This window comes from Nicotiana tomentosiformis, chromosome 8 (genome assembly GCF_000390325.3).
Source record: "Nicotiana tomentosiformis chromosome 8, ASM39032v3, whole genome shotgun sequence".
NCBI classification, from domain to species: Eukaryota; Viridiplantae; Streptophyta; class Magnoliopsida; order Solanales; family Solanaceae; genus Nicotiana; species Nicotiana tomentosiformis.
In genome coordinates this window covers 98,003,525-98,028,564 of record NC_090819.1, presented here as the reverse complement: position 1 = coordinate 98,028,564, position 25,040 = coordinate 98,003,525, and the positions used below count along the sequence as shown (strand labels likewise).

Genomic DNA, 25,040 nt, shown 5'->3' with positions numbered 1-25,040 from the left:
CATTAAACCTGCAGAGCACTTTAAAAACTTTTATTTCATAATGGAAATAAAGGACATCGCCCCCTTCCACAAAACTGCAATTGTTAGGTAACCAGCTAGCTGAGCAGTAGAAAATTATCTAAATGAAGTGAAAGATATCTTTAAATAAAACACGGCAGTAACACTCTTAACACCGTAAAAGACAGGTGTAACAAGTCCCGCAACAACAAGCTTACAAACTAGCATCCTAATACAAGACAAAAAGTTCAAATTAATGTCCAAACAGATAAATGCAAACAAAACTATAGAAGCTCCAATTGAGCAGGTTAAATATCTTTTGCCAGCTTGAACATCCATCTTATAGCTTGTCCTCAAACTCAGACAGAGGAGTCACCGCCTGCTTCAAACCCTTCCTCTTGCGGATATCAAGGACGAGTTGATGAGCTTGTGTACCAGCATCCAATGGATCAGATGACATCATGTCCCAATGATCGAACACACATTGTGGGAAAGCTTGACCAGATGTAGCAGCCCTCAAGGTACCTGAGAATCCAAACGACTCGATGACAGGAAGGTAAGCCTTGATATTGTAAAGAGGAGTTCCTGGCCTCTGCATCTCCTCGAACACATGTCCACGCTTCTGGTTCAGAACACCATAGATGCCACCAAGGGCTTGCTCTGGAGCCTGAATCTCCACAAGGTAAACAGGCTCCAACAGGCGGGGCTTGGCGGTAAGCTGAGAAGCATAGATAACCCTCCTAGCAGTGGGAATGACTTGGCCACCACCCCTGTGAATAGCATCAGCATGAAGAACAACATCACAGACTTCAAAGCAAATACCTCTCATGTTCTCTTCAGCCAATGCACCTTCCTTGGAAGCCCACTGGAAACCAGCAACAACAGAATCCTTAATTTCATTCAGGTACTGAACTCCCTTACACATATCCACCACCATGTTGGGACCAGTTGTCTCTGGACCAAAGCACCAAATTTTCTTTGCAAGATCCTTATCCCAGCCAAACTCCTCAGACAAGATCTTGGAACGAACTTTGGGATCATCCCTAGGGCCAATGCGTCCATCATCAATAGCCTCAGCAAGACCTTCCTCCATGGGTCTAGCTTCCATGTACAAACGGTTATGCTTGTTAGGAGACTTGCTCATCACAGTCCTACAAGACTTCTCAAGGACAGTCTCACGGAAGGACACAACAGGATCAGACACTATAATTTCAGCACCGCCCATGAAATCATCCTGCAAGTCCTTTAAGCAGATCTCAAGGTGGAGTTCTCCAGCACCAGCAATGATATGCTCTCCAGACTCTTCAATAGAACAAAGAACCATAGGATCAGACTTAGCCAGACGCTTCAACCCTTCAACAAGCTTGGGAAGGTCAGATGCAAGCTTGCACTGAACAGCAACTCGCACAACTGGTGAGACAGAAAACTTCATTGCTCTGATTGGATGGGCCTCGACTTCCTTCTCATTGGTCAATGTTGCATTCTTGGTAATAAATTGATCAAGACCGACCATAGCAACAGTGTTACCACAAGGGACATCCTCAACAGTTTCTTGCTTCTTACCCATCCAAATAACAGTTCTCTGCACATTCTTAACATACAAATCCTTCTTTTCACCAGGTACATAGTTGGGACCCATGATTCTGACCTTCATACCAGTACAAACCTTACCAGCAAACACACGACCAAAAGCAAAGAATCTACCCTTGTCTGATGCTGGAATCATTTTGGATACATAAAGCATGAGTGGCCCTTCTGGGTCACAGTTCCTGATGGCATTGGCATATTGATCATCAAGAGGTCCCTCGTACAGGTTTTCCACACGGTATCTTTGAGCTGTGGAAGGAGATGGCAGATGAAAGATCATCATTTCCAGAAGAGCAGTACTTGCAGGAAGCCAGGTCTGCATCACACGCTTCATCAGTGCCTTGCCCATCAACTCTTTCTCCTCAGATTTCATGGTTACACCAAGCTTCTGCAACATTGGCCAGAGCTTATCTTTTTGATCGTTCATGCAAGTGTTAATAATCTGCTTGATTGGCTCATAACAGAATTGAACAAACCCACGCTTGCATGTAGCAGACCCGGTATTTTTGGTAGTCCACTTTTTGGTGGCAGGGTCAAAGAAGTTCTCACCCCACAGCCTTTCCATCATCTTAGACTCGTCAACTCCAAACTTGGAAGCATACATCTTGGCAAAGTTGGTGAGAGTGAAAGCCCACCCATGCAATCCAGCTGAGAAAGCAACAGTACCTTTCTCGGGATAGACCTGGACATCACCGAGAAGGGGATCCTCATATGTAGCCATGATAACATTAGCATTCTCAATAACCCTGGAAAATGTCTGATAAGCCTCCTCTCCATCAACCTGAAGCTCAAGGAAACACCTGTCCATCTTGTTAACTGTTAAGACAGGACGAATCCTTTCACCGAGGGCCTGACGGAGCACAGTCTCTGTCTGGACACAGACACCTTCTACACAGTCAACCACAACAAGTGCACCATCAGTAATACGAAGGGCAGCAGTCACTTCAGATGAGAAGTCAACGTGCCCAGGTGAATCAATGAGGTTGATGAGGTACTCGTTCCCATTTCTCTCTCCCTTGAAGTTCTTCAAGGATTCATCAGTCATCTGATAATATAGTGAAATACCAGTGGACTTGATGGTGATACCACGCTCAGCTTCATCTGCACGTGTATCTGTCATTCTGACATCACCTGCGACTTCCTGAGCAATAATACCAGCAGCCGCCACCAGAGAGTCGGTGAGGGTAGATTTTCCTGTCAGATCAAAGATAATCAGGTAACTAGAACCAGAGATGGTATGCTATTAGCAATACCTCAAATCTGTTCTACAGACGGAAAGGAAAACTGGAGAAGAAAACTAATGAAATAACATTAAGCAAAACTGTACTACCCAAAAAATACATAATAGTATGATGTTATTGTCAAGATCAACTCCAGGTGATCAGTGGCAATAAAGTTTCTCTTCCTCGACGTGAACAAAAACACTCAAGAAAAACTATAATTAAGTAACATCATCAGAATTATTTCAGTTGCTTACCATGGTCCACATGAGCAATAACAGACATATTACGAATGTTATGCTTGTAGTCCATAATGTTTCTAAGCTCTTCAGCTGTGAACTTCACCATCTTGATTACTTGTTAACTGTAACAGCTACAGAATTATTTATGTTCCTGACATTTGAAACAACAACACAAATTAGACTAACCAAAAAGATCCACCAAAACATAGTTTATTACCCTAAAAATCAGACCCATGTGGCTAAGCCACCAATTATCAAACAGCAATCTAATCGAAAAGATTCAAACAGAACAACAGGTAGAACTAACACATCTCATATGCGTGAAGGTTTCAAGATTGTTAATAGGTATAATACACACATATAAGAAATAGACGGACACTCAAAGGTTCAATAATAACCAAACCGTGAAAATTTCAAAAGATAGATTCTAAAAAGACACACCAGACCACATAAAGTTTTTTAAAAGGAAGCTTTATGTTTATCAGAGTCATCAAACAACAATAAAGAAGAAAAAGGATAGCTTACACATCATATTTGCACGAGGCCTATACAACCCCACTGAGCATAAACTGACAATGAAATATACAATATTTAGCTCAATAAAACCATTAGTCCATCATGCTTGCAAACTACAGACACTAGCTAGACACAATTTTAACACACACACACTCAGATATCTACACACAAACATATATACATATACATATACACAGATATATCAGGAATTCATCAGAAATGAAAAAACTCAACATGAACTCAACAGCCAAATTGTAATGCCATAAACCAAAAACATCAAGCAAAATACACATCCTAAGACATAAACCAAAAACATCAAACAAGTGATTGAGATATTTGCACCTATTTAACAACCAGATATTATGAAAAGCTCCCATGATTCATATCATCTATATACCTATCTGACGTAGACATAAATCTTAAAATAGATTGGGAGACATCTCTACCCAACACATATCAATTAATTGTGACGAATTTCAGGTTACTCCAGCTGTTTACACCGTATATCTCCTACCTAAAATGTCTTATTATCAATCTTAATACTTAATGAATAACATGATACCTATGCAAAGAAGTAAAATTAGAAAAGTTTACAAAAGAAAACAACATCTCTTTCACTCAATTGGGTTATCATATTATTCAATACATAATTCAACGATGCGAGTTTTATACTAATTTAGTAACCTTAAAAAAAACTGGGTAAACAAAGATCCAAAATTTTCAACTAAAAAAGAAACGGTTTTAAGAAACAATACTAGTATTATATATACAAGGGAAATGAAAATAGCAAGTTATCGATAAAACACTTAACGTAAATAAACAGGCTAAAACTACGACTAGCATAAGAAAGATTATACGAAAAATACACATGAAAAATTGCAAAGAGATGGAAAATGAAGGCCTTACAGTGCAGAGAGAAGAGAAGGAGGCGGCGAGGTCTTCTCTTTGCAGCACTAAAAATCCCTTGTGCTACTGCTGCTATAAGGGTATTATATACTATTTGTAACTGGGTCGGTCACAGTCGATTTATGGGCTGGAATGATGGGCTATTTGGGGCCTTATTTTGTATCTTTATTAATGGGCCTTACTCGAATGTGGGAGAGAGTTGGGGTAAAAATTGCAGGGGCCGCCCTATTTGGTCGTCCCTTTTTAATTTATACCTGTTTTATTTTTCCGTTTGTATCCGTACCCATTTTTTGTTAAAAGCATTTTAAAAAGACGATTTTGTCCCTTTTTTAATAAAAGACTATTGACAAAACTGTAGACTGCATGGCAAAATTTCAGCATGTTTTGGTATGAAATTTTAGCAAATGAACTAAATAACCTCAGCATGCATTAGAAAAAAACTAATTAAGAAATTACATACTGCAAGATAAAAACTTAAGTATGTTTAGTCTGAAGTTTTAGCAAATGAACTAAAAAACTTTAGCTTGTTTAGACTAAAGTTTCGGATAAAATTCATGACAAAACTGTAGACTGCATGACAAAATTTCAGCATATTTTGGTATGAAATTTTAGCAAATGAACAAAATAACTTCAGCATGTATTAGCAAACATTCATTCGAAATTTACATACTGCAAGACAAAAACTTAAACATGTTTAGTCTGAAATTTTAGCAAATGAACTAAAAAACTTAAGCATGTTTTGTCTAAAGTTTTAGCAAATGAATTAAATAACTTCAGCATGTTTAGACTGAAGTTTCGAATAAAACTCATGACAAAACTGTAGACTACAGGATAAATAAATTCAGCATGCATTAGCATGAAGTTTTAGCTTCAATGTGAAACAACGTCATGCTATATTAGCACGAAATTTTAGCTTCAACATGAAACAACTTCATGCTACATTAGCATGAAGTTTTAGCTTAAAGGTGAAACAACTTCATGCAAATGTGATTCTGAAGATGAATCTGGATAAGTTTCTGGTTTTTGATAAAGCTGCTGAGAGGAGAAGAGGAGATCTTTTTTCACAAATGAGGTTGCAGATCACGCGATTAATGCGTGATGCATATTTTATATCTTTTGTCAGGATTGTAATTGTCATATTATTACGGATTTTTTGTCAGCTGGCTAACAAATCAATAATTTTTAAAAATAAGGTATAGGTTAAAAGGTGACACAAATATAAGGTACGGTTGCAAATCCCCGAAGTTGGGAGTATTTGAAGCCCGTGGTCTAGCAATTACAATTTGTTTTGGGGTATAATGCATAAATATCTCCTATACTTGTCCTTTTTTCCCAATCGAACACAATGCCAGCTCTAGGGAGAGCTACTAAAGCAATTGCTTTAGGTCACTTAGAATTGAAGGCCCCAAAAATTTCAAATTATATACTATTACATATTATAAAATTATTATAAAATATACATATTTTATACTTTTTTATTTGGAATGTGATAGAGGTTATTCAAATAAATAACTCGAATTTTATAATGGATATGCAATATATGACAAGAAACAATTGGATGACGACTTTGTTAATTAAAGAACAAAGGTTCTTGTAATATCTTTTAGAGTTGATTATTTTTTATAAAGAGTGGATTAAGACATTTGTCACTTCGGTAGATTTGAACTATTTTAAATAATAAAATTATGTTGCCATCTATTTAGTGGTAGAAAACTGAGATTATTAGAATAAGAGAATTTATAAAAGTATTATCTTAACCGTTAATATATGTTTCTTATAAAAATATTCTTTAAGCCTTAGTGAGTAGAATTATTAAATATTTACAATAGTGAGAACTAGCAAGTAAATGAATGAATGATCAAGATACATACAATATCTTCGATATCATCACAAAAAATAAAAATATATTAAATTTTATTTAATAAATTTAAGGCCTCTTATTGAGGTTTGTTTTTAGGCCACCAGTATCGTTAAGCCGCCTCTAACTGAACATCTTAACTTTTTGTCCATTAGGGTTCCTATTTTCGTTGAGATGAAAATATGAAATACATAAATAGCTTTAAAAGTGGATGATCTTAAGTTTTTGTCCCCGCTTGTCTCATGGACAAAACTTTAAATTTAACAAGTGTTGCCTCTCGCTTGACCCATGGGCAATACTTTTAACTTCTGACTTTAAAGTTCTGTCAATAGGGCAAACATAGTCACAAATTAAAGATTACCCCAAATATTTCTACATTATTTTGTTTCCATTTGTATACTTGTTTGAATTGGTATAAATATGGGATCTTTACACAAATAGCCGAACGAATTTACTATTTACTTTTACTAGCTGGTAGGGGTGTACAAACCAAACTGAAAAATCGCACCAAACCAAAAAGTCAAACCAAAATGATTAAATAATTCAACTAGTTTTGGTTTGATTTAGTTTGGTATTGAGTAAAAAAAACTCGAACCAAACCGACATATTAATATATAATTCTCATATATACTTTTAAGATTTTATAGAATTTTCTTTAAAAAACGCCTATTGAAATTCTCTTACGTGATATAATATTTAATAGAATATGAAGTGCTCCATCTTTATTAACTTTAAATAATGGGTTGTATGATCACTTTCTTATCAAGTGTTACTGAAATGAGTCAATCTCTTTGTTCTTCCATATTCATATGTCAAGAGCTATTAAATTCTTATATCTTTTTTGATTTTGAAGTGGTTATTATTATTTTGGGTATCATATTGATTTCTATGTTTAATTACTAAATTCGGTTAACCTTGAAAGTATAAATCAACAAAAAATTATTGTCAAACGACTAAAAAAATAACTATCATGTGTTACTAAGAAAATTCTCCCATAAGAATATTTTAATAGATAATATGTTTGTCAAGTTTTTAAATTTTTACTAAACATATGTTTACTTATCAAAAATTTAACAAAATAAGATTTAAATAATATCTAAGTAACAAAAAATCTGAAAAATCCAAAAAACCCGATAAAATCGAATCAATCCAAAATCGATATAGTTGGTTTGGTTTGGTTTTGATAAAAAACGAACCAACCCGGTCCATATACAACCCTATTAGCTAGTATACATAATTATACATATATTATACATCTGATGGCTATTTTTAATTTAAATAATTGGGTGGACGGATATTTAGATTAATTATTCTATAAATATGTTCTATTGTGCCCACGCGACACATGTAGTGTTTGCACGAAATGGGTAGCGCGTGAGAAGAAATATATATATATATATATATATATATATATATATATATATATATATATATATATATATATCTGGCCACGCGTGTTGCGCGTGTACCTCTTATCGGTGAATATAATATTTTAAAAATGACATAGATATTAATTATAAAACAATCAAATATAATTTCTTGAAAATGATAAGGTGTACGACCTAGATAAGTCAAGAGAGGAAGATAATTAAACTGTTTTTGTTAATATTGCATAAATGACATGTTTAACTTTAATTTCATGTGCTTGAAGTATTCAAAAATAATTAATTACCCAAATAGACTTTTAGATTGTTATTTTTATTAGAATGTGGATTTACATGTTTGTACAAAAATATTTCTTAAATAATTTTGTTTGAAGGGCAAAATAGTCATTCAACTTTATATGACTATTTTAATCTTTTAACTTTGACTTAGGATTTTCACATATGATATATATATGGAACGTAAATAGTTTTGACTTGCGTGCTAAAATATTTTTGCCCATAATAATGGCATTCATCTAACAAAAGTACATGATAGCACTTGGCTTGAGGCAAAAGCCCCACAACTGAAATTATTACAAACTCTTTTTTTTTTCTTTTAATTCCTCTTGTTTGTTTATGCACAATTCTCTAGATTTCAACACCAGAGAAAATCTAAAAATTATTTCACGAGTCTCAGTTACCTGCTTCTTGATCATTTCCCCTTGCTTTCAATGAAAGTCCATGCACACTTATTTTCTGCAGCAGTAGGACCCTAGTAATAGGAAACCACCTACTTTTCTACTACACAACTTTGATTATTCAAACTACTCTTAGTATAAATATGTGACTGCTAAGAAGTCAGACTCCTACACATTATTTTCTTGCTTATACTTATCCCTTCAAACTAAAACTCGTTCTTTAATTTGAGAGCAAAAAAGAAAGGGAAGAATTCAAGAGTCTGCTTTTGTTTTTCAAGGTGAGGAATTACTACAATTATGGGTTGTTTTTTTTACTGCTTCTTTGTTCTTGGTGTGTGGGTAGAGTTTGTAGGTTCAGTGTTAATTTCTTGAGCTGTTGTGTTTTTGTTAAAATTAAGCAGATGATAGTGTTGCTTGAAACTATTCCTTGAAATGACCTGCAGACCTTACATATTTCATCAATTTTGAAAACTACTAGAGGTGTAAGTTTGCTCTCCCCGGCTTTTTGTCCATTGATAATTTGTATTTTGAGTTTTTTTTTAAATATTAATAATGTTGCCGAAGTGCCCTTTTTCTGTTTTAGAGAGAAGACATGTTGATTTTCCCACTGTCCCTTCTCTAGTTACAGAATTTTCTTGAATTCTTTTGTTTTTATGCTATTGCTGAAAAAAGTTAAGGTTCTCCTCTTTTATTTGTGGGGTTTTTGGGAAAAGTTGCTATTTACCTTTGGAGTTTTTAGTGACTTTGAATTATTTGGAATTTCCTAATTTGAAACAAAATCAATGGTTTCTTTTAGCAGGATTCATTATAAGGCATCTGAGGTCAAATTGCAGCTTGTCCAGTGAATGGGACTCTCTCTTTCAATACTCTTATCAGCATGGAATGAAATTCTAAGGCATAGTTATCTTATTTTTCCGGACACAATGGGAAGATCTATTGTCAGATCAGTAAGCATTGAGAGGAAAAATGGAGAACTATCTTTGAGAAAACTCAGTTTCAAAGAAAAAGATGCTAAGAATGTTAGGATGTCTGATTACTCAGAAGAAAGTCCAAAATATGAGAAACAAAAGCTTAAAACTTGTACTCCACTTAATAGTTTGGTAATTGACAATGGAAAAATGGATTCAGTACCAAGACTCTCAATTCCAGAACCCTTTGTGTTCTCTTCTCCGCGACCTGTTACTGAGCTTGACGCTGCTGCGACTAAGCTCCAGACGGTGTACAAGAGTTATAGGACAAGAAGGAACCTTGCTGATTGTGCTGTAGTTGTTGAAGAGCTCTGGTTTGTTTCTTTTGCCGCCTATCTGTTGTGTAAAAGTCAGTTACGTTTGAAGTCCTGGTTTCTAATTTTTGTCATTCATGTATTTTAGGTGGAAGGCATTGGATTCTGCAGCTTTAAAACAAAGCTCTATATCGTTTTTTGATGTCAATAAACATGAAGCTGCGGTGTCACGATGGTCACGCGCCAGAACACGAGCTGCTAAGGTATGTTAACGAGAACCAAATATAGGTCACATTACTGAATTTTGATAGCAAAAAGTTTTACTCAAGAATTGAGCAAAATCGTGTTTATGATCTACAGGTAGGCAAAGGTTTATTGAAGGATGAAAAGGCTCAAAAACTGGCTCTACAACATTGGCTGGAAGCTGTAAGGCCTTGCTGCTATCTGATTTTTTTATGTATATATATTGTTTAACGCATGATTGGCTGGTATTATCAAAATTGCTTAGGAAGATGGCGTTTGAATTTGCTGTTTTTTTAACTGCAGATTGACCCACGTCATCGTTATGGGCATAACTTACACTTCTACTATGATGTATGGTCCAACAGCAAAAGCACCCAACCTTTCTTCTATTGGTAAGATCGCCTCTCAAAAGCACTAGTAGTTTAGCTTCATTCATCTGTCAAGTTTCCCCTTACATAGTAAGCCTGCTTCTTTATTGAAGGTTGGATGTGGGTGATGGCAAAGAAGTAAATCTTGAGCGTTGTCAAAGAGTTGATTTGCAACGTCAATGCATCAAGTATTTAGGACCTGTAAGTCCAATCCAATCTACTTCTCTCTTTTGTAATTGTTGCACTTGCAATGCATATGTTAGAAGGAAGATAATATATTCAACTTTTTCATGCTTTGTTTTTGCAGAAAGAAAGGGAAGCCTTTGAAGTAATTGTGGAGGATGGCAAGTTGGTTTATAAGCAAAGTGGGACGCTCTTGAATACAACAGAAGGATCGAAGTGGATTTTCGTTCTTAGCACTTCAAGAACTCTTTATGTGGGAAAGAAAAAGAAGGGTGTTTTCCAACACTCTAGTTTTCTATCCGGTGGTGCTACGACAGCAGCTGGTAGATTGGTTGCTCAGGACGGGATTCTTGAGGTAATATTCTCAGATCACACAAAAATATACATATGAATTTCTTTTGTATCATTTCACTGATTTTAGTCCCATTTTCCCCTGCAGGCAATATGGCCATACAGTGGTCACTATCTTCCTACAGAAGATAATTTCAAGGAATTCATCAGTTTCCTTGAGGAGCACCATGTTGATTTGGCTAACGTTAAGGTAAATACACCGTCTTTGCTATTCAATGCACATATTCTTGTCCAGTTTAGTGCCGTTTTTGCAAGTAGTAATAATGCTAACGGGCAATTCACTAATGATTTTATCTGTGCAGAGATGTGCAATAGATGATGATAGACCTTCATCTAACAAAGACATGGAGAAAACTTTATCACAAACTTGTGATGCAGATATAGCTAAGGACGATAGCCCGGGCAGTGATATGGCGAAAACAACTGCTCATCAAGAAAATTTTGGGCCTACCGGCGAAGACCACACAGAGGCACCAGTTATTGACTTGACCAAGCGTTTATCTTGTAAGTGGACAAGTGGAGTTGGTCCCCGCATTGGCTGTGTGAGAGACTATCCCATTGATCTTCAATCTCAGGCCCTTGAGAAAGTTAATCTTTCTCCAAGGGTTACATTGTCTCAGCCCAAGAATTGTTATCCAATCCCTTCACCACGACCGAGCCCAAAAATTCGTGTCTCGCCTAGGCTTGCATACATGGGACTTCCAAGCCCAAGGGTTTCTGTTACTAGTAGTACTTAGGTTGTGAAGTCTCAGGGGAAGGTGAATGATTTATTCGCTGATTTTATTGACCTATCAAGTCTTTAACTGTTACTAGCAGTACCCTATCAAGTCTTTAACTCTTAGTTTTAGCTGCAGTGTTTGGTTCCTGAATTCTTTGTTGTACATAATAAGATTAAGTTCTTTATAAGAATCATAAGAATATGTTAAAGATTTTTTCTCTAGCTTGCTCTTAGCTTAAACACAACATTGATACTTAGAATTGGTGGGGCGTGCCGGGCGAAGGCAATAGTGGCAATAGTTCTCTAGCTTGCTCTTAGCTTAAACACAACATTGATACTAGAATTGATGGGGGGTTCCGGGCCACAAGATTATTATAACCTTGTGGTATCTGGATAGTCTGATGAACAAAGGGAACTGAATACACATCTGAATATTAATATGTGTATTAAGATTAAAATATCCAAATCTGAATTCACATCTAAATATCAAGATGTTATATTAAGATCTGAATATTAAATAATTAAAACTGTTTGTTTTCTCTACATCTGAATGTATAATTTTTTTCTTTATTTAAATATTAATAAATATGAATTCAATCAAATAATACTAATTAATTTTATATTATATTAGTAAAATATTTTTTAAAATTATAGGGTGGTTGATGGTGGTGATTGCTAAAGGTTGTGGTTGTGGGTGTTGACTTGGTAGTACTTGCTGGTGGTTTTGATTGATTGTAGTGATTATGGCTAGTAGATGGTGGATAACGGTAGTAGTTAACAGTGGTGATTGATGGTGGTGGTGATTAATAACTGCGATGGATGATATATAGTGGTGGTTGATAGTGGTGATCGATGTTTGTTGTGGTAATAGTGATTGGTGGTGATGGTTATAAATGATGGCTAGTGGTGGTGACAACTAACATTCGTGCTTGACATCGATGGTAGTTGTGGTTGAGGATTGGTAGTAATGGGTGGTGGCTAGTGGTGGTGTTAGTCTATAATGGTGGGGAACATCGATAGCAGTGGTGGTGGTAATCTATAATGGTGGGGAACATCGATAGCAGTGGTGGTGTTAGTTAGTGGTGAAAGTATAGGAGTTATGGTGAAATGTCATTTTTTACATAAATTCTTGAATGTATAACATCTTAATGATATTAAAACTACTAAGATCTATTCAGACTCATTAAGTGGTTGTAAATTTTTTTTAAAAAAACAAACAGACTTAATGGTTAACATTAGAATTATTAAGATTCAGACCTAGAAAAGAAATGCACTTAATGACTATGATCTGAATTATTAAGATTCAGACTTCCATTAAGTGCATGTTAGGGATATATTAAATATGCCCTAGATCCAATCTCATATTTGATGATTTGAACATATTTTTGTGAATGTTATTTGATATAAAAATATATATGGCATTTGATATTCATTTATCATAATTATTATTAATTGCTTGATTAATTTAATAAGGTCCTTGATTAAATTTTGAGACTTGTCATCATGATGGAATCACGATAATGAGAGTAAAGTCTCTTACAATTTAATCTAAATTTTGTTCTTGATCGTAGGATTGTTAATTTGGACATTAGTAATCCGATTAGATCAATATTTATGTGATTGTCTTTATGGGATAAAAATTAATTGATCTCATTAACTAAATAACATAAATAGATGATGCATATAGAGATATGATAATTGAACCGATCATTGGATAATTCCTAATGGTTAGAATTACCATAAACCGTCAATAAGATATTCTCTTGAAGAATGTGATGTAAGAGTTTCCTTTGACCTGATATCATCATAGTAATTGACAAGTTATTTATTATGCTTTGATACTAGACACCTATGGCCCTAAGGCGATAGTTGAAAGGATATTGGGTACGATTAAATACTTGTAGAGTTAGTGATTGATCAAGATAGAATCTGTCAACTCTTGGTAATGAGTTTAACCAACCAAATTAAGACCTTGGCCAGGGCGATTGAATGAAAGAAGAAAAGAGTTTCTTAGGTCATTCAATGGTCGATTATTTTTGACATGAACACATAGTCGGCCGCCTATTAGAATTTGACAGTTGAACCATATCCTAGGGTGACCCAGAGCTATAAGAACAGAAGGAATTAATACATTATTCTTCTACAGATTTTTGAGAGTAAATTGTATACTTCATGTTATCCGGCCGTTAAGGAGTGTTGCTAGACGCCACCCTTGATTAGCATATTGATGTGATCAATTTACTACCAGTTTAGTATTGAACCTATGGGGTCGCACACTAACGAGTGTTCTGATCTTTGCTAAAGGATTAATTACTTTATTATTTGATAATTAAATTAAAGAATTTAATTAGTCAAATAAATTTAGTTATTAATCCAAATGAAATATTATTATATTCTTTGCTAGCACAGAGGATATAATTAATATCGTGAACAAGTTGAAGTTTTCTATTTTAAATAAGAAAATTAAATTACATCTCTTGGTTGATATATATATATATGTGTGTGTGTGTGTGCGCGCGCGCGCGCGCGCGCGCGCTTGGTAATTATAATTAATATTTGTGTATATGAATTCCATAAATGAGTTATATATTTTTATTTTAAAATGTTGACTAAGTTGTAGAATTCAATTTAGAATTGAATTCCATAAATGAGTTACATGTTTTTATTTTAAAAGTATGACTAAATTATAGAATTCAATTTAGAATTGAATTCCATAAATGAGTTATATATTTTTATTTTAAAATGTTGACTAAGTTATAGAATTTAATTTAGAATTGAATTACATAAATGAGTTACATATTTTTATTTTAAAAGTATGACTAAATTGTAGAATTCAATTTAGAATTGAATTCCATAAATGAGTTACATATTTTTTAAATATTTACTATAAAAGCATGTGATTTGTATTTTCCAATGGAAATTATGTGCATATATATGTGTGAGTCCTAATTAAGAATAAGCAAGATATAGATCTTATACATATTGTAAAGTCATGTAAAAACCAAGAGAGTTATTCTTGAGAAGAAAATTGTTTTGAGAAAGTAATAGTGCAATACAAAGCCAAGATAGAAAATACTAGTACGAGAAAATTATTTCTTGTTCTTCTACCTTTGAGTTGAGATTTTTGAGAAAAATTTCAACACAATATTTTCATTCAATTTGTTCGCAGAATTTCATTGATCAAAGAGTTGATAGCAAGGATTAGTCTCGATGTGGATACGTATAGAGTCTTCGCATGTCACGACCCGAAATTTCTACCCTCTGGACCGTGATGGCGCCTAACATTTCACTTGCTAGGCAACCCAACGTTAGAATAATATAATTCATTTTAAAACAATATTTAAATTTTTTAATAACAAAGAAACAAATGCGGAAGTAAAGTCTGAAATGTAGTGAATAATCCATAAAAATAACAATATCTAAATACCATCCCAGAATTGGTGCCACAATTGCACGAGCTTCTAGAATAATTTAAATAAAGGTCTGAACAAAATAAAGCTATCTAGAAACAAACACACAGCTAAAGTAAAATAGACGGGGACTTCAGAACTGCGGACGCCATGCAGTTATACCTCAAGTCTTCTCTGGTATCTGAAATCCGAGCAAGTCTATGGGACGCCGCTGGGACCAACTCCAAAATCTGCACAAGAAGTGCAGAGTGTAGTATCAGTACAACCGACCCCATATACTGGTAAGTGCTGAGCCTAATCTCGATGAAGTAGTGACGAGGCTAAGGCGGGTCACTTACATTAACGTGTACGCAATATTAGTAATAACAACAAATAATAGAAATAAATCAGGTAACTCATTTATAATAGTTGAAGCCAACTCAACAATCATAATCAATTATTATTTCAACCAATTTCCGTTGTAGCATGCATACCGCTCCCACAATATATTCATTTTCAATCCTCCAATATATTTATTTTAATCAAATATATATATATATAGACTTTTAGATAAGTCTGTTGCGGCGCGCAATATGATCCCCCAATATGGACTTTTAATAAGTCTATTGCGGCGTGCAATCCGATCTCCCAATATAGACTTTTTAATAAGTCTATTGCGGCGTGCAATCCGATCCCCCAATATATGTGTGTATATATATATATATATATATATATATATACTTTCATTTCTGTTGCGGCGTGCAACCCGTTCCCCCAATATAACTTTAAGCAACTCATAAATGTAATAAATATTTCTCCAATAAATACCACGTCCAATGAGAAACTATTAAGCATCAAGGTACACAATAAATATAATTTATTTATGAACAAACAATGGCAATTAACAATTAATTATGAAAATCGTGGAGAAAATAGACAGTTTAATATTTAGTATGCTAAATGTTAAATAACAATTAAGACACATAAATCAATTATCTTGTAACAATTATTGCAGGAATTCAAGAATTAATATTTGACAAAGAATAGGAGAGAAACAATTATTATAACAATTAATTCATGATTTAAAACGATTTATGATTTTTTAAATAATTATGCAAATAATTAATTTGACGACGTATAGACACTCGTCACCTCGCTTATACATTGTTCACATGCATTTCACATAACAAATAGTTTAAGGGTTCTATTCCATCAAGTAAAGGTTAACCACGATACTTACCTCGCTTTGTAAATTTTTAATCAATTACTCGACCACGGCTTTTCTCTTTGAATTTATCTCCAAAAGCATTAAATCTATTCACAAACAATTCGATATACTCAATACGAATCATAGGAATTAATTCCATATGAATTTACTAATTTTTCGGATAAAATTCGAAATTCATTTTAAAATTCGACAGTGGGGCCCACGTCTCAAATCTCGAAAAAACTTATGAAATTCAAACACCCATTCCGAGACGAGTTCAACCATACAAAAATTATCAAATTCCGATGTCAAATGGACCCTCAAATCTTAAATTTTTGTTTTTGGAAGAGTTTATAAAAATCTGATTTTTATTCCATAAATTCACGGATTCATGATGTAAATGAGTATGGAATCATAAAATATATCTATATAGGATAAGGAACACTTACCCCAATGTTTTTCTGTAAAAATCGCCCAAGAATCGCCTTACCCGAGCTAAAAAATTGGAAATGGTTGAAAATGGGTCGAAATCCCATTTCCAGAACTTAAGTTCTGTTTTTCAGATTTTTACTCATCGCGATCGCGGAAATTCGTTCGCGATCGCGTAGAACAACTTTTCCCCAGGTTCATTTTACTCTTCGCGATCGCGGGAATGGCTTCGCGATCGCGAATCACATTTTGGCTACCCGTATTTTTAACTCTACGTGATCGCATAAATGGTCATGCGATCACAGAGTACCTTTTCTCAGCCTTACGCGATCGCGTAGCACAATTGACATGCTTAACTTCTGCCTTCCTTCCTTCTACGTGATCGCAACTTATCCCTCGCGTTCGCAGTGCACTGGGAGTTTACCTTCCGCGATCGCGTGCCTATCTTCGCGAACGCGAAGGGTAAAACTCATGACTTACAATTTCCTCTTCGCGATCGCAGGAATGGCTTCGCGATCGCGAAGTACAATGCACCAGATGACAGCAGAAGCTAAAATCAGCTTTTCTAAGTTCAAAATCATCCTGTAGCCTATCCGAAACTCACCCGAGCCCTCGGGGCTCCAAACCAAACATGCACACAAGTCCTAAAACATCATACAAACTTGCTCGCGCGATCAAATCGCAAAAATAACACCTAGAACTACGAATTGAACCCCAAATCGAATGAAATTTTCAAGAAAACTTTAAAACTTATATTTTCATAACCGAACATTCGAATCACGTCAAATCAACTCTGTTTCTCACCAAATTCGGTAGACAAGTCATAAATATTATAATGGACCTATACCGGACTCCAGAACCAAAATATGGACCCGGTGTCACTAAATCCAATATCAGTAACTTCTTAAAAATCATTAAGCTTTCAAACTTTTAATTTTTCATCAAAATTCTATATCTCGGACTAGGGACCTCAGAATTCGATTCCGGGCATACACCTAAGTCCCAAATCACGATACGGACCTACTGGAACTGTCAAAACACTGATCCGAGTCCGTTTGTTCAAAATATTGACCAAAGTCAACTCAGTTGAGTTTTAAAGCTCTATTTCACATTTTAATCTATTTTTCACATAAAAACTTCCCGGAAAATTATACGGAGTGTGCACGCAAGTCGAGGAATGATAAATAGTACTTTTTGAGGTCTTAGAACACATAATTAATTATCAAATTTAAATATGACATTTTGGGTCATCACATCGTACTATCGAAGAAATTTAAAACGAGACTTTCTTCACCAGGTACATCTTAGATCCGATCTTTGGCATGCAAAATAAATTTTAAACACAAAAAGTTTTGTCTGGGATTGTTATTATCTTCCGTTGCGTGCTATGAACATCTCTACGCAATCCTACAGTGGTATCATAGCCATGGTTTCTCGTGTCTAAAATTTATTTATGTAATATTTTAAGATTTTATTTGAAAAGTTCAAACCATTATCCTTGTGTCTTGTGCAATAGTCAAATTATTTGAATGTATATGGATTGATATTATTTTATTGTGAATAAAATATGTATTCATATAAGTTAAACGATTGACATTGTTCATAACTTGAATTTGAAATTTCGTACAAGATACGACGGTAATCTATAATAAGTTATTAGATTATACAATTATTTTAATTGTTACTAGTTTATGAGATATAAATTAATAATAATGTTCTAGCATGAATTAGTTTATGTGATATATAAGATAAGCATGTTAGAAGTATGTTGAATTTCATTTTATGTCATGTGCTTGTTCGTTATATGATTTTGAATTATTATTACATGTGATGTAAATTAATTTAGGAGTAAGCATGTAGACAACTTGAACTAAATTCACATGCTATAAAAGATTTGATCTTTATGTTATAAAAAATTATTTTAGTAACAATTTTCTCTTACTAAAATTTGAGTTCTTAAATAGTAAAATATAAGATATTTTATTGTAAAGCTATTCATCAAAATAAATAATTTTATTTATTTCTTGTTTATAAGGAGCGACCTGACAACCATGAGAGTTGTAGTTTGAGAATATGTTAAAATTATTTATTGCATTAGATATATAGATTGGAAGAATTATTTAATTTTATACTAGACGCCTGGACTACCCGGGGGAGTATAAAATTTAATAAGTTCTTTGCTTTCATGATGGTTGAACTCAACTATGCCAATAGGACCGACCTGACTACGGGGGGACTATTTGACATAGAGCTATTTAAGGATATTGTATAGGGATACAATTGGTAAGAGTACCTACCTTTAAAATATACGTGAGAAACGACTTGACATCCAAGAGGCTCATACATATTGTTAAAGGATTCCTTTACTCCACTAAAAGAAATAGAGATTTCTTAAACTATAATGAGGGTAAATAATTTAAAATAATTAGTGGAAATATCATTTAGATAAAAGTCCATGTCTTTATGATATATATGTAAATATGTTCTTATATTATTGCCTTTTCATTTTCATATTTTAGATTTCTCTATATGTCTGTTATATCACTGTGTGAAATACTTTAGACCAACAAGTTGGTAGGACCAAACTTTGATGACTGGTATAAAAATTTGAGAATTGTTCTCATGCATGAAAAGCTCATTGATGTGATCGATAATCCTACAAAGATAATCCCACCAGAGAATGATGTTCAAGGTACCAAGGTTTATCAGAAAAACTTGGAATGGTATTTTCTTTATTTATTATGGTGATGATTTATATGTGAATGGCTATCTCCAACATGATGTTTATGTCTTAACTAATGTGAATGCTAATTCGATTATGCATGTTTCTAGTCTTAAAAGGAAAAGAGATGATCAAGTAAATCATACATACCTTTGGCATTGTAGGCTTGGTCATATTAGAGAGAAAAGAATTAACAAGTTGTACAAGGAAGGGTACCTTAATAAGTATGATTTTGAATCATATCCAACTTGTGAATCTTGTCTCAAAGGAAAATTGACCAAATCTCCATTTACTGGAAGTGGAGAAAGAGCTTCTGAATTATTGGGACTAATTCATACAGATGTTTGTGAGTTCATGAAAATTCAAGCTAGAGGTGGATATTCTTACTTCATCACCTTCATTGCTGATGTGTCAAGATATGGATTTGTGTATCTTATGAAACACAAATCTGAATCTTTTGAAATATTCAAAAGGTTCCATAGTGAAATTGAGAAACAGACTGGTAAAAGTATCAAAGTACTAAGGTCGACAGAGGTGAAGAATATCTTATTGAAAATCTTACTAAGTATCTCAAAGAGAATGTGATTCTCTCACATTAGACACATCCAAGAACACCACAATACAATGGTGTGTCTGAAAGGAGAAATCAAACCTTATTAGATATGGTGAGATCTATGATGGGGTTCACTGATCTTTCAATAAATTTATGGGGATATGCTTTGGAAGCAGCAACATACTTCCTTAATAAAAGTTCCCACTAAGTCAATCTCTACAACACCATATGGGATATGGAAAGGACGTAAGCCTAACCTCAAGCATATTAAAGTTTGGGGTTGTCCAGCTTATGTTAAGAGACTGCAATCTACTAAACTTGACTCAAGATCTGATAAGTGTAGGTTCACTGAGTATCCCAAAGAAACAATGAGATATTATTTCTATCACCCTTCTGACTATAACGTGTTTGTGGCTAGAGGAGCAACCTTTTTGGAAAGGAAATTTCTTTTGGAAGAAAATTATAGTGGAGAAATAGAACTTGATGAAGTTCAAGAAACTAATGAATCAACACAAAATCAAGATTATGAGACACAAGTTGAAGAACCTGTATTGGATATTTTGAAGTTGACAAGGAAGTTGCCATCTTCAACGGTTGAAGTTCAAGAACTAAATGTAGTTCAAGAATAGGTTAATGAACCAGTTCCAAACCAAATTGAACAACAACCAAATCCAACACAAGGTGAACAAGTTGTACAAACACCTTTTAGAAGGTCTACACGAGAACGTCATGTACCAACTAGATTAAATCTAATAGTACAAGATGATGTATCAAATGAGGTTGATCATAATGATGATGACCCTAAGACCTACGAAGAGGCTATACAAAGTTCTGATTATGAGAAATCACAAATAGCCATGGAATCCGAAATAGAATTTGTATATATATATATATATATATATATATATATATATATATATATATATATATATATATACTTGGTAATTATAATAAATATTTGTGTATATGAATTCCATAAATGAGTTACATGTTTTTATTTTAAAATGTTGATTAAGTTGTAGAATTCAATTTAGAATTGAATTCCATAAATGAGTTACATGTTTTTATTTTAAAAGTATGACTAAATTGTAGAATTCAATTTAGAATTGAATTCCATAAATGAGTTACATGTTTTTATTTTAAAATGTTGACTAAGTTATAGAATTCAATTTAGAATTGAATTTCATAAATGAGTTACATATTTTTATTTTAAAAGTATGACTAAATTGTAGAATTCAATTTAGAATTGAATTCCATAAATGAGTTACATATTTTTTAAATATTTACCATAAAAGCATGCGATTTGTATTTTTCAATGAAAATTATGTGTATATATATGTGTGAGTCCTAATTAAGAATAAGGAAGATATAGATCTTATACATATTGTAAAGTCATGTAAAAACCAAGAGAGTTATTCTTGAGAAGGAAATTGTTTTGAGAAAGTAATAATGCAATACAAAGCTAAGATAGAAAATACTAGTACAAGAAAATTATTTCTTGTTCTTCTACCTATGAGTTGAGATTTTTGAGAAAAATTTCAACACAATATTTTCATTCAATTTGTTCGCCGGATTTTATTGATCAAAGAGTTGATAGTAAGGATCAGTCTCGGTGTGGATACGTATAGAATCTTCACACTATCGGAGAAATTTAAAACGAGACTCTCTTCACTAGGTACGTCTTAGATCCGATCTTTGACATGCAAAATAAATTTTAAACACAAAAAGTTCTGTCTAGGATTGTTATTGTCTTCCGCTGCGTGTTATGAACACTTCTACGCAATCCTATGGTGCAAAAAAATGAGGCCTGAGGGTATTAGACTATCCAGGTACCACAAGGTTATTATAATAAGATATCTTTACAGAGGAAAAGAAAGAGCATCAATTTTACTGCTAAAAATCTGGTAAGGAAGAATATTAAGTACGTAAGTTACAATTCTTATGGCAGAATTCAATTAGTTGGACCTTTTCTTTTTTCTAAGAAAAGCCTTTTATTGATAAACAGAAACAAAACTATTACAGTAGAAGGTACTGAACGAAAAGTTACAGTCCCTTTGTAGGTTTTTGAAAGAAGTGTATCGGACATTCTGACTATAGAAAAAGCCTTCCTGCCTAATTTTTGTTAAGATTTTTCTTTTCTCTCTTTGCAGAACTTTTGATCAACCATGCTTTTCTATGTCAGGCAAATGATAGATTTTTAAAGGAGGATGACCTCAAAAATTCAGTTTTCTACTTTAGGCCTTAACCATTTAAGACACAATCTTCAATGTGTGCGCGCCTGAATTTTTCTTTTTTCTTGACAGGTAGGGCTGTCTAATGGTACGGCATTACCGGTACCCGTACAGAACCGTATTGATACCGATGCTGTACTGTACCGCTCCGGTGGTTGGGTAGGGGTGAAAAATTTGGGGGGGGAGGGTAAGGGTAATAGTAGGGTACCCGATTGAGTACCCTTAAGACCGTACCAGTACCACACCTGTACCGGTACCCAATATTTTTTTTTTTTAAATCTAGCATTTTTTGTACAAAAGAATTTTCTGGGGTATATTATCTAACTATTTCTAGTATGTTGATTTATATAGCTGGAATTTCGATGTTATTTTTTGAGTATAAACAAAAAGAAGATTATAAAGATGCTATTAAAATAAGGTTGACAAATTTTAATTTTTTCTCCTATTCCTGTTATTTACATTATTGTTGTTGTTTTACATCCTCAAATAAAAGTTATTGGTGCAAAAACACTTATTGAAATAATTTATTTTAATTTAGAAATAGAACCAACTCTGTCACGACCCAAAATCCCACCACATGCGTCGTGATGGCACCTAATCTCTAAGACTAGGTGAGCCGATTTCAATTACATTTTGAAGCCATATTTTTTTTTTGAATTAAATAAATAATCAAAGCTAACAGCGGAACAAACATGAATATACAACCTTCCAAGACTGGTAGTACTGAGTCACGAACTCTAACTGAATACATGGAATGATCACGAGTACCGAATATACAATATTGTTTGATTAAAAACTAACAGTACAATGAAATGAAAAGACTCCAAGGGACTGCGACGACCAAGCAGCTCTACCTTGAATCCTTACGATCCCTCTTTAACTCTGCTCAAGTCCGATATCTCCAATACCTGGCTCTGCACAAAAATGTGCAGAAGTGTAGTATGAGTAAACCACGGTCGGTACCCAGTAAGTATCAAGACTAACCTCAGAGGAGTAGTGACGAGATATAGTCGAGACACTCACTAGTCAAATAACCTGTGCAATATAGCATGCAAAATAATAGAAAACAAATAGCAGTAATAACAACATCAATCAACTAGTGATTTAAACAGTAAGGTAACAGGAACACCATAACTATTGCTCAAATGAGTAATAAACACAGGTACAACCAATTAATCAGGTCCTTCAGAATATACATCTTTTATCTAAGTTATTCAATAAAAATCTCTGGAATATAATCCTTTTCAATAAATATATTTCCGAATATCATTCTTTCAAGTAAATATCTTTCAAATATAATTCTTTCAAGTAAATACCTTTTGAATATAATTCTTTCAAGTAAATATCTTTATAATATAATTATTTCAAATAAATATCTTTCTAATATAATTCTTTCGAATAAATATTCTTCAAATATACTTCTTTAAAGTAAATATCTTTATAATATAATTCTTTCAAATAAATATCTTTCTAATATAATTCTTTCGAATAAATATCTTTCAAATATACTTCTTTCAAGTAAATATCTTTATAATATAATTCTCTCAAATAAAAGTCACCATGTGACGCCTCATTTAACTTTCCTGGCGTGAGAAATACATTCAACATATCACATTAAATGGCACGCCAATACCTTCGTGCACTTATCTCATTCTAAATATATATATATATATATATATATATATATATATATATATATATATATATATATATATATATATATATATATATATATGTGTGTGTGTGTGTGTGTGTGTGTGTGTGTGTATATTCAAATCAATTGGCACGGCAATACCCTTCATGCATTTAAATCTTTCTCACCGTATATTATGGCTGTCCAACGGGACGAGACAACATTTAGCCGGGACGATGGCGGGACGGGACGAAATGGTAGGCCCATCCCGTCCCGCTAACAAACGGGATGGGACAGGACGGGACGGACAGTAGGCCCATCCCGTCCCGCTAACAACGGGATGGAACGGGACGAAACGGGACGGGACGGGTTCGCGGGCCTTAAGTGCCATTTTAAAAAAAAATTATTTAAGCATTGAGTTTGGCAACAGATATTCTTTTGACAATGACTAAGTTTTTAAAGTTTGCAACATCTAGTTTTTTGACTTATTTAATAAACTTAAAAATTAAACGAAAATTAGGAAACAAAGTAAAGAATTATAAAATATTAAAACAAAAGACTTGTAATGAAATATTCTAGCAATTATAAATATATAATAGAGTTATAATTTATTTAATATAATTTTAATCCATTAAGTAACTAAGTAAGAGTGTAAGACAATTCATAAAACAAATTCAACGCTTAGAGCCTTTTATTTTATTAATAGAACTTTCAAATCTCACATACAAATATAATTCTTTTGAAGAGCACCTAATCTACGCAGCTACCTTCTAGGAAGGGTTCTGTTTGAACTAGGCCTCTTAGTAGCCAATTACAAATTATCATACTAATATTTGTAAGCTCCTATATAACTTCGTTGTAACTTATCTATAATTTCTCTCGGACATTGTTCTGGAATTGGCAATGTTGATTGATGTTCCATAAGTTCCATGCCGTCATCGCTCCCAGTGTTAAGTATCTCATTGCATTCTTCTTCTTCCCTAGTGGTTAATTTTTTAAAACCAAGATTTCTTCTTTCTGAATTAATCCTATCTCTGAATAATACGGAAATCTCTAGGCTGTCCTCCGATAATGAATGTCTATGATCTCCGATTTGAAATCTTGCCGCGCTAAAAGCACTCTCCGATGCTACTGATGATGCTTGAATAGCAAGGATATCTCGGGCCATTATTGAAAGTGTTGGAAAAGCCTTGCCACCCTCCCTCCACCATGCCAAAAGTTGTTCGTTGCCTTCTTCGCCTTTAATACTTTCCAATCCTTGATTAAGATAAGAATCAAGTTCATCATCAATAGAGGAATCAAAACCTGTTATATCATCCATATCTTCCCATAGAACTTCTACTCTAGACTTAGAAGTAGAAGGAGCAGTTTCACCACATGTTGTTTTCATAGATTTATATTTA

General features: G+C 33.7%; 2 protein-coding genes across 3 annotated transcripts; one reads left to right on the top strand and one right to left on the bottom strand.

Moving 5' to 3' along the window:
• Positions 1 to 123: 123 nt before the first annotated feature.
• On the bottom strand, positions 124 to 4,546 carry LOC104108024 (elongation factor 2). Of its 2 annotated transcripts, XM_070182542.1 has the most exons (4): positions 4,469 to 4,526; positions 3,572 to 3,615; positions 3,062 to 3,197; positions 124 to 2,778 (listed from the first exon to the last, which is right to left on the bottom strand). In XM_070182542.1, exons 3-4 carry the CDS (start codon positions 3,150 to 3,152, stop codon positions 338 to 340), a joined length of 2,532 nt encoding a protein of 843 aa, XP_070038643.1. In that variant the 5' UTR covers positions 3,153 to 3,197; positions 3,572 to 3,615; positions 4,469 to 4,526; the 3' UTR covers positions 124 to 337. The 2 variants fall into 2 exon arrangements, with proteins under 2 accessions (XP_070038643.1, XP_009615273.2); XM_009616978.4 differs by lacking the exon at positions 3,572 to 3,615 and having other exon boundaries at positions 4,469 to 4,546.
• Positions 4,547 to 8,511: 3,965 nt separating this feature from the next.
• LOC104108023 (IQ domain-containing protein IQM1-like) lies at positions 8,512 to 11,695 on the top strand. The gene is made up of 9 exons (XM_009616977.4): positions 8,512 to 8,666; positions 9,188 to 9,670; positions 9,759 to 9,873; positions 9,971 to 10,036; positions 10,157 to 10,245; positions 10,335 to 10,422; positions 10,529 to 10,759; positions 10,844 to 10,945; positions 11,058 to 11,695. Exons 2-9 carry the CDS (start codon positions 9,234 to 9,236, stop codon positions 11,490 to 11,492), a joined length of 1,563 nt encoding a protein of 520 aa, XP_009615272.1. The 5' UTR covers positions 8,512 to 8,666; positions 9,188 to 9,233; the 3' UTR covers positions 11,493 to 11,695.
• Positions 11,696 to 25,040: the final 13,345 nt, after the last annotated feature.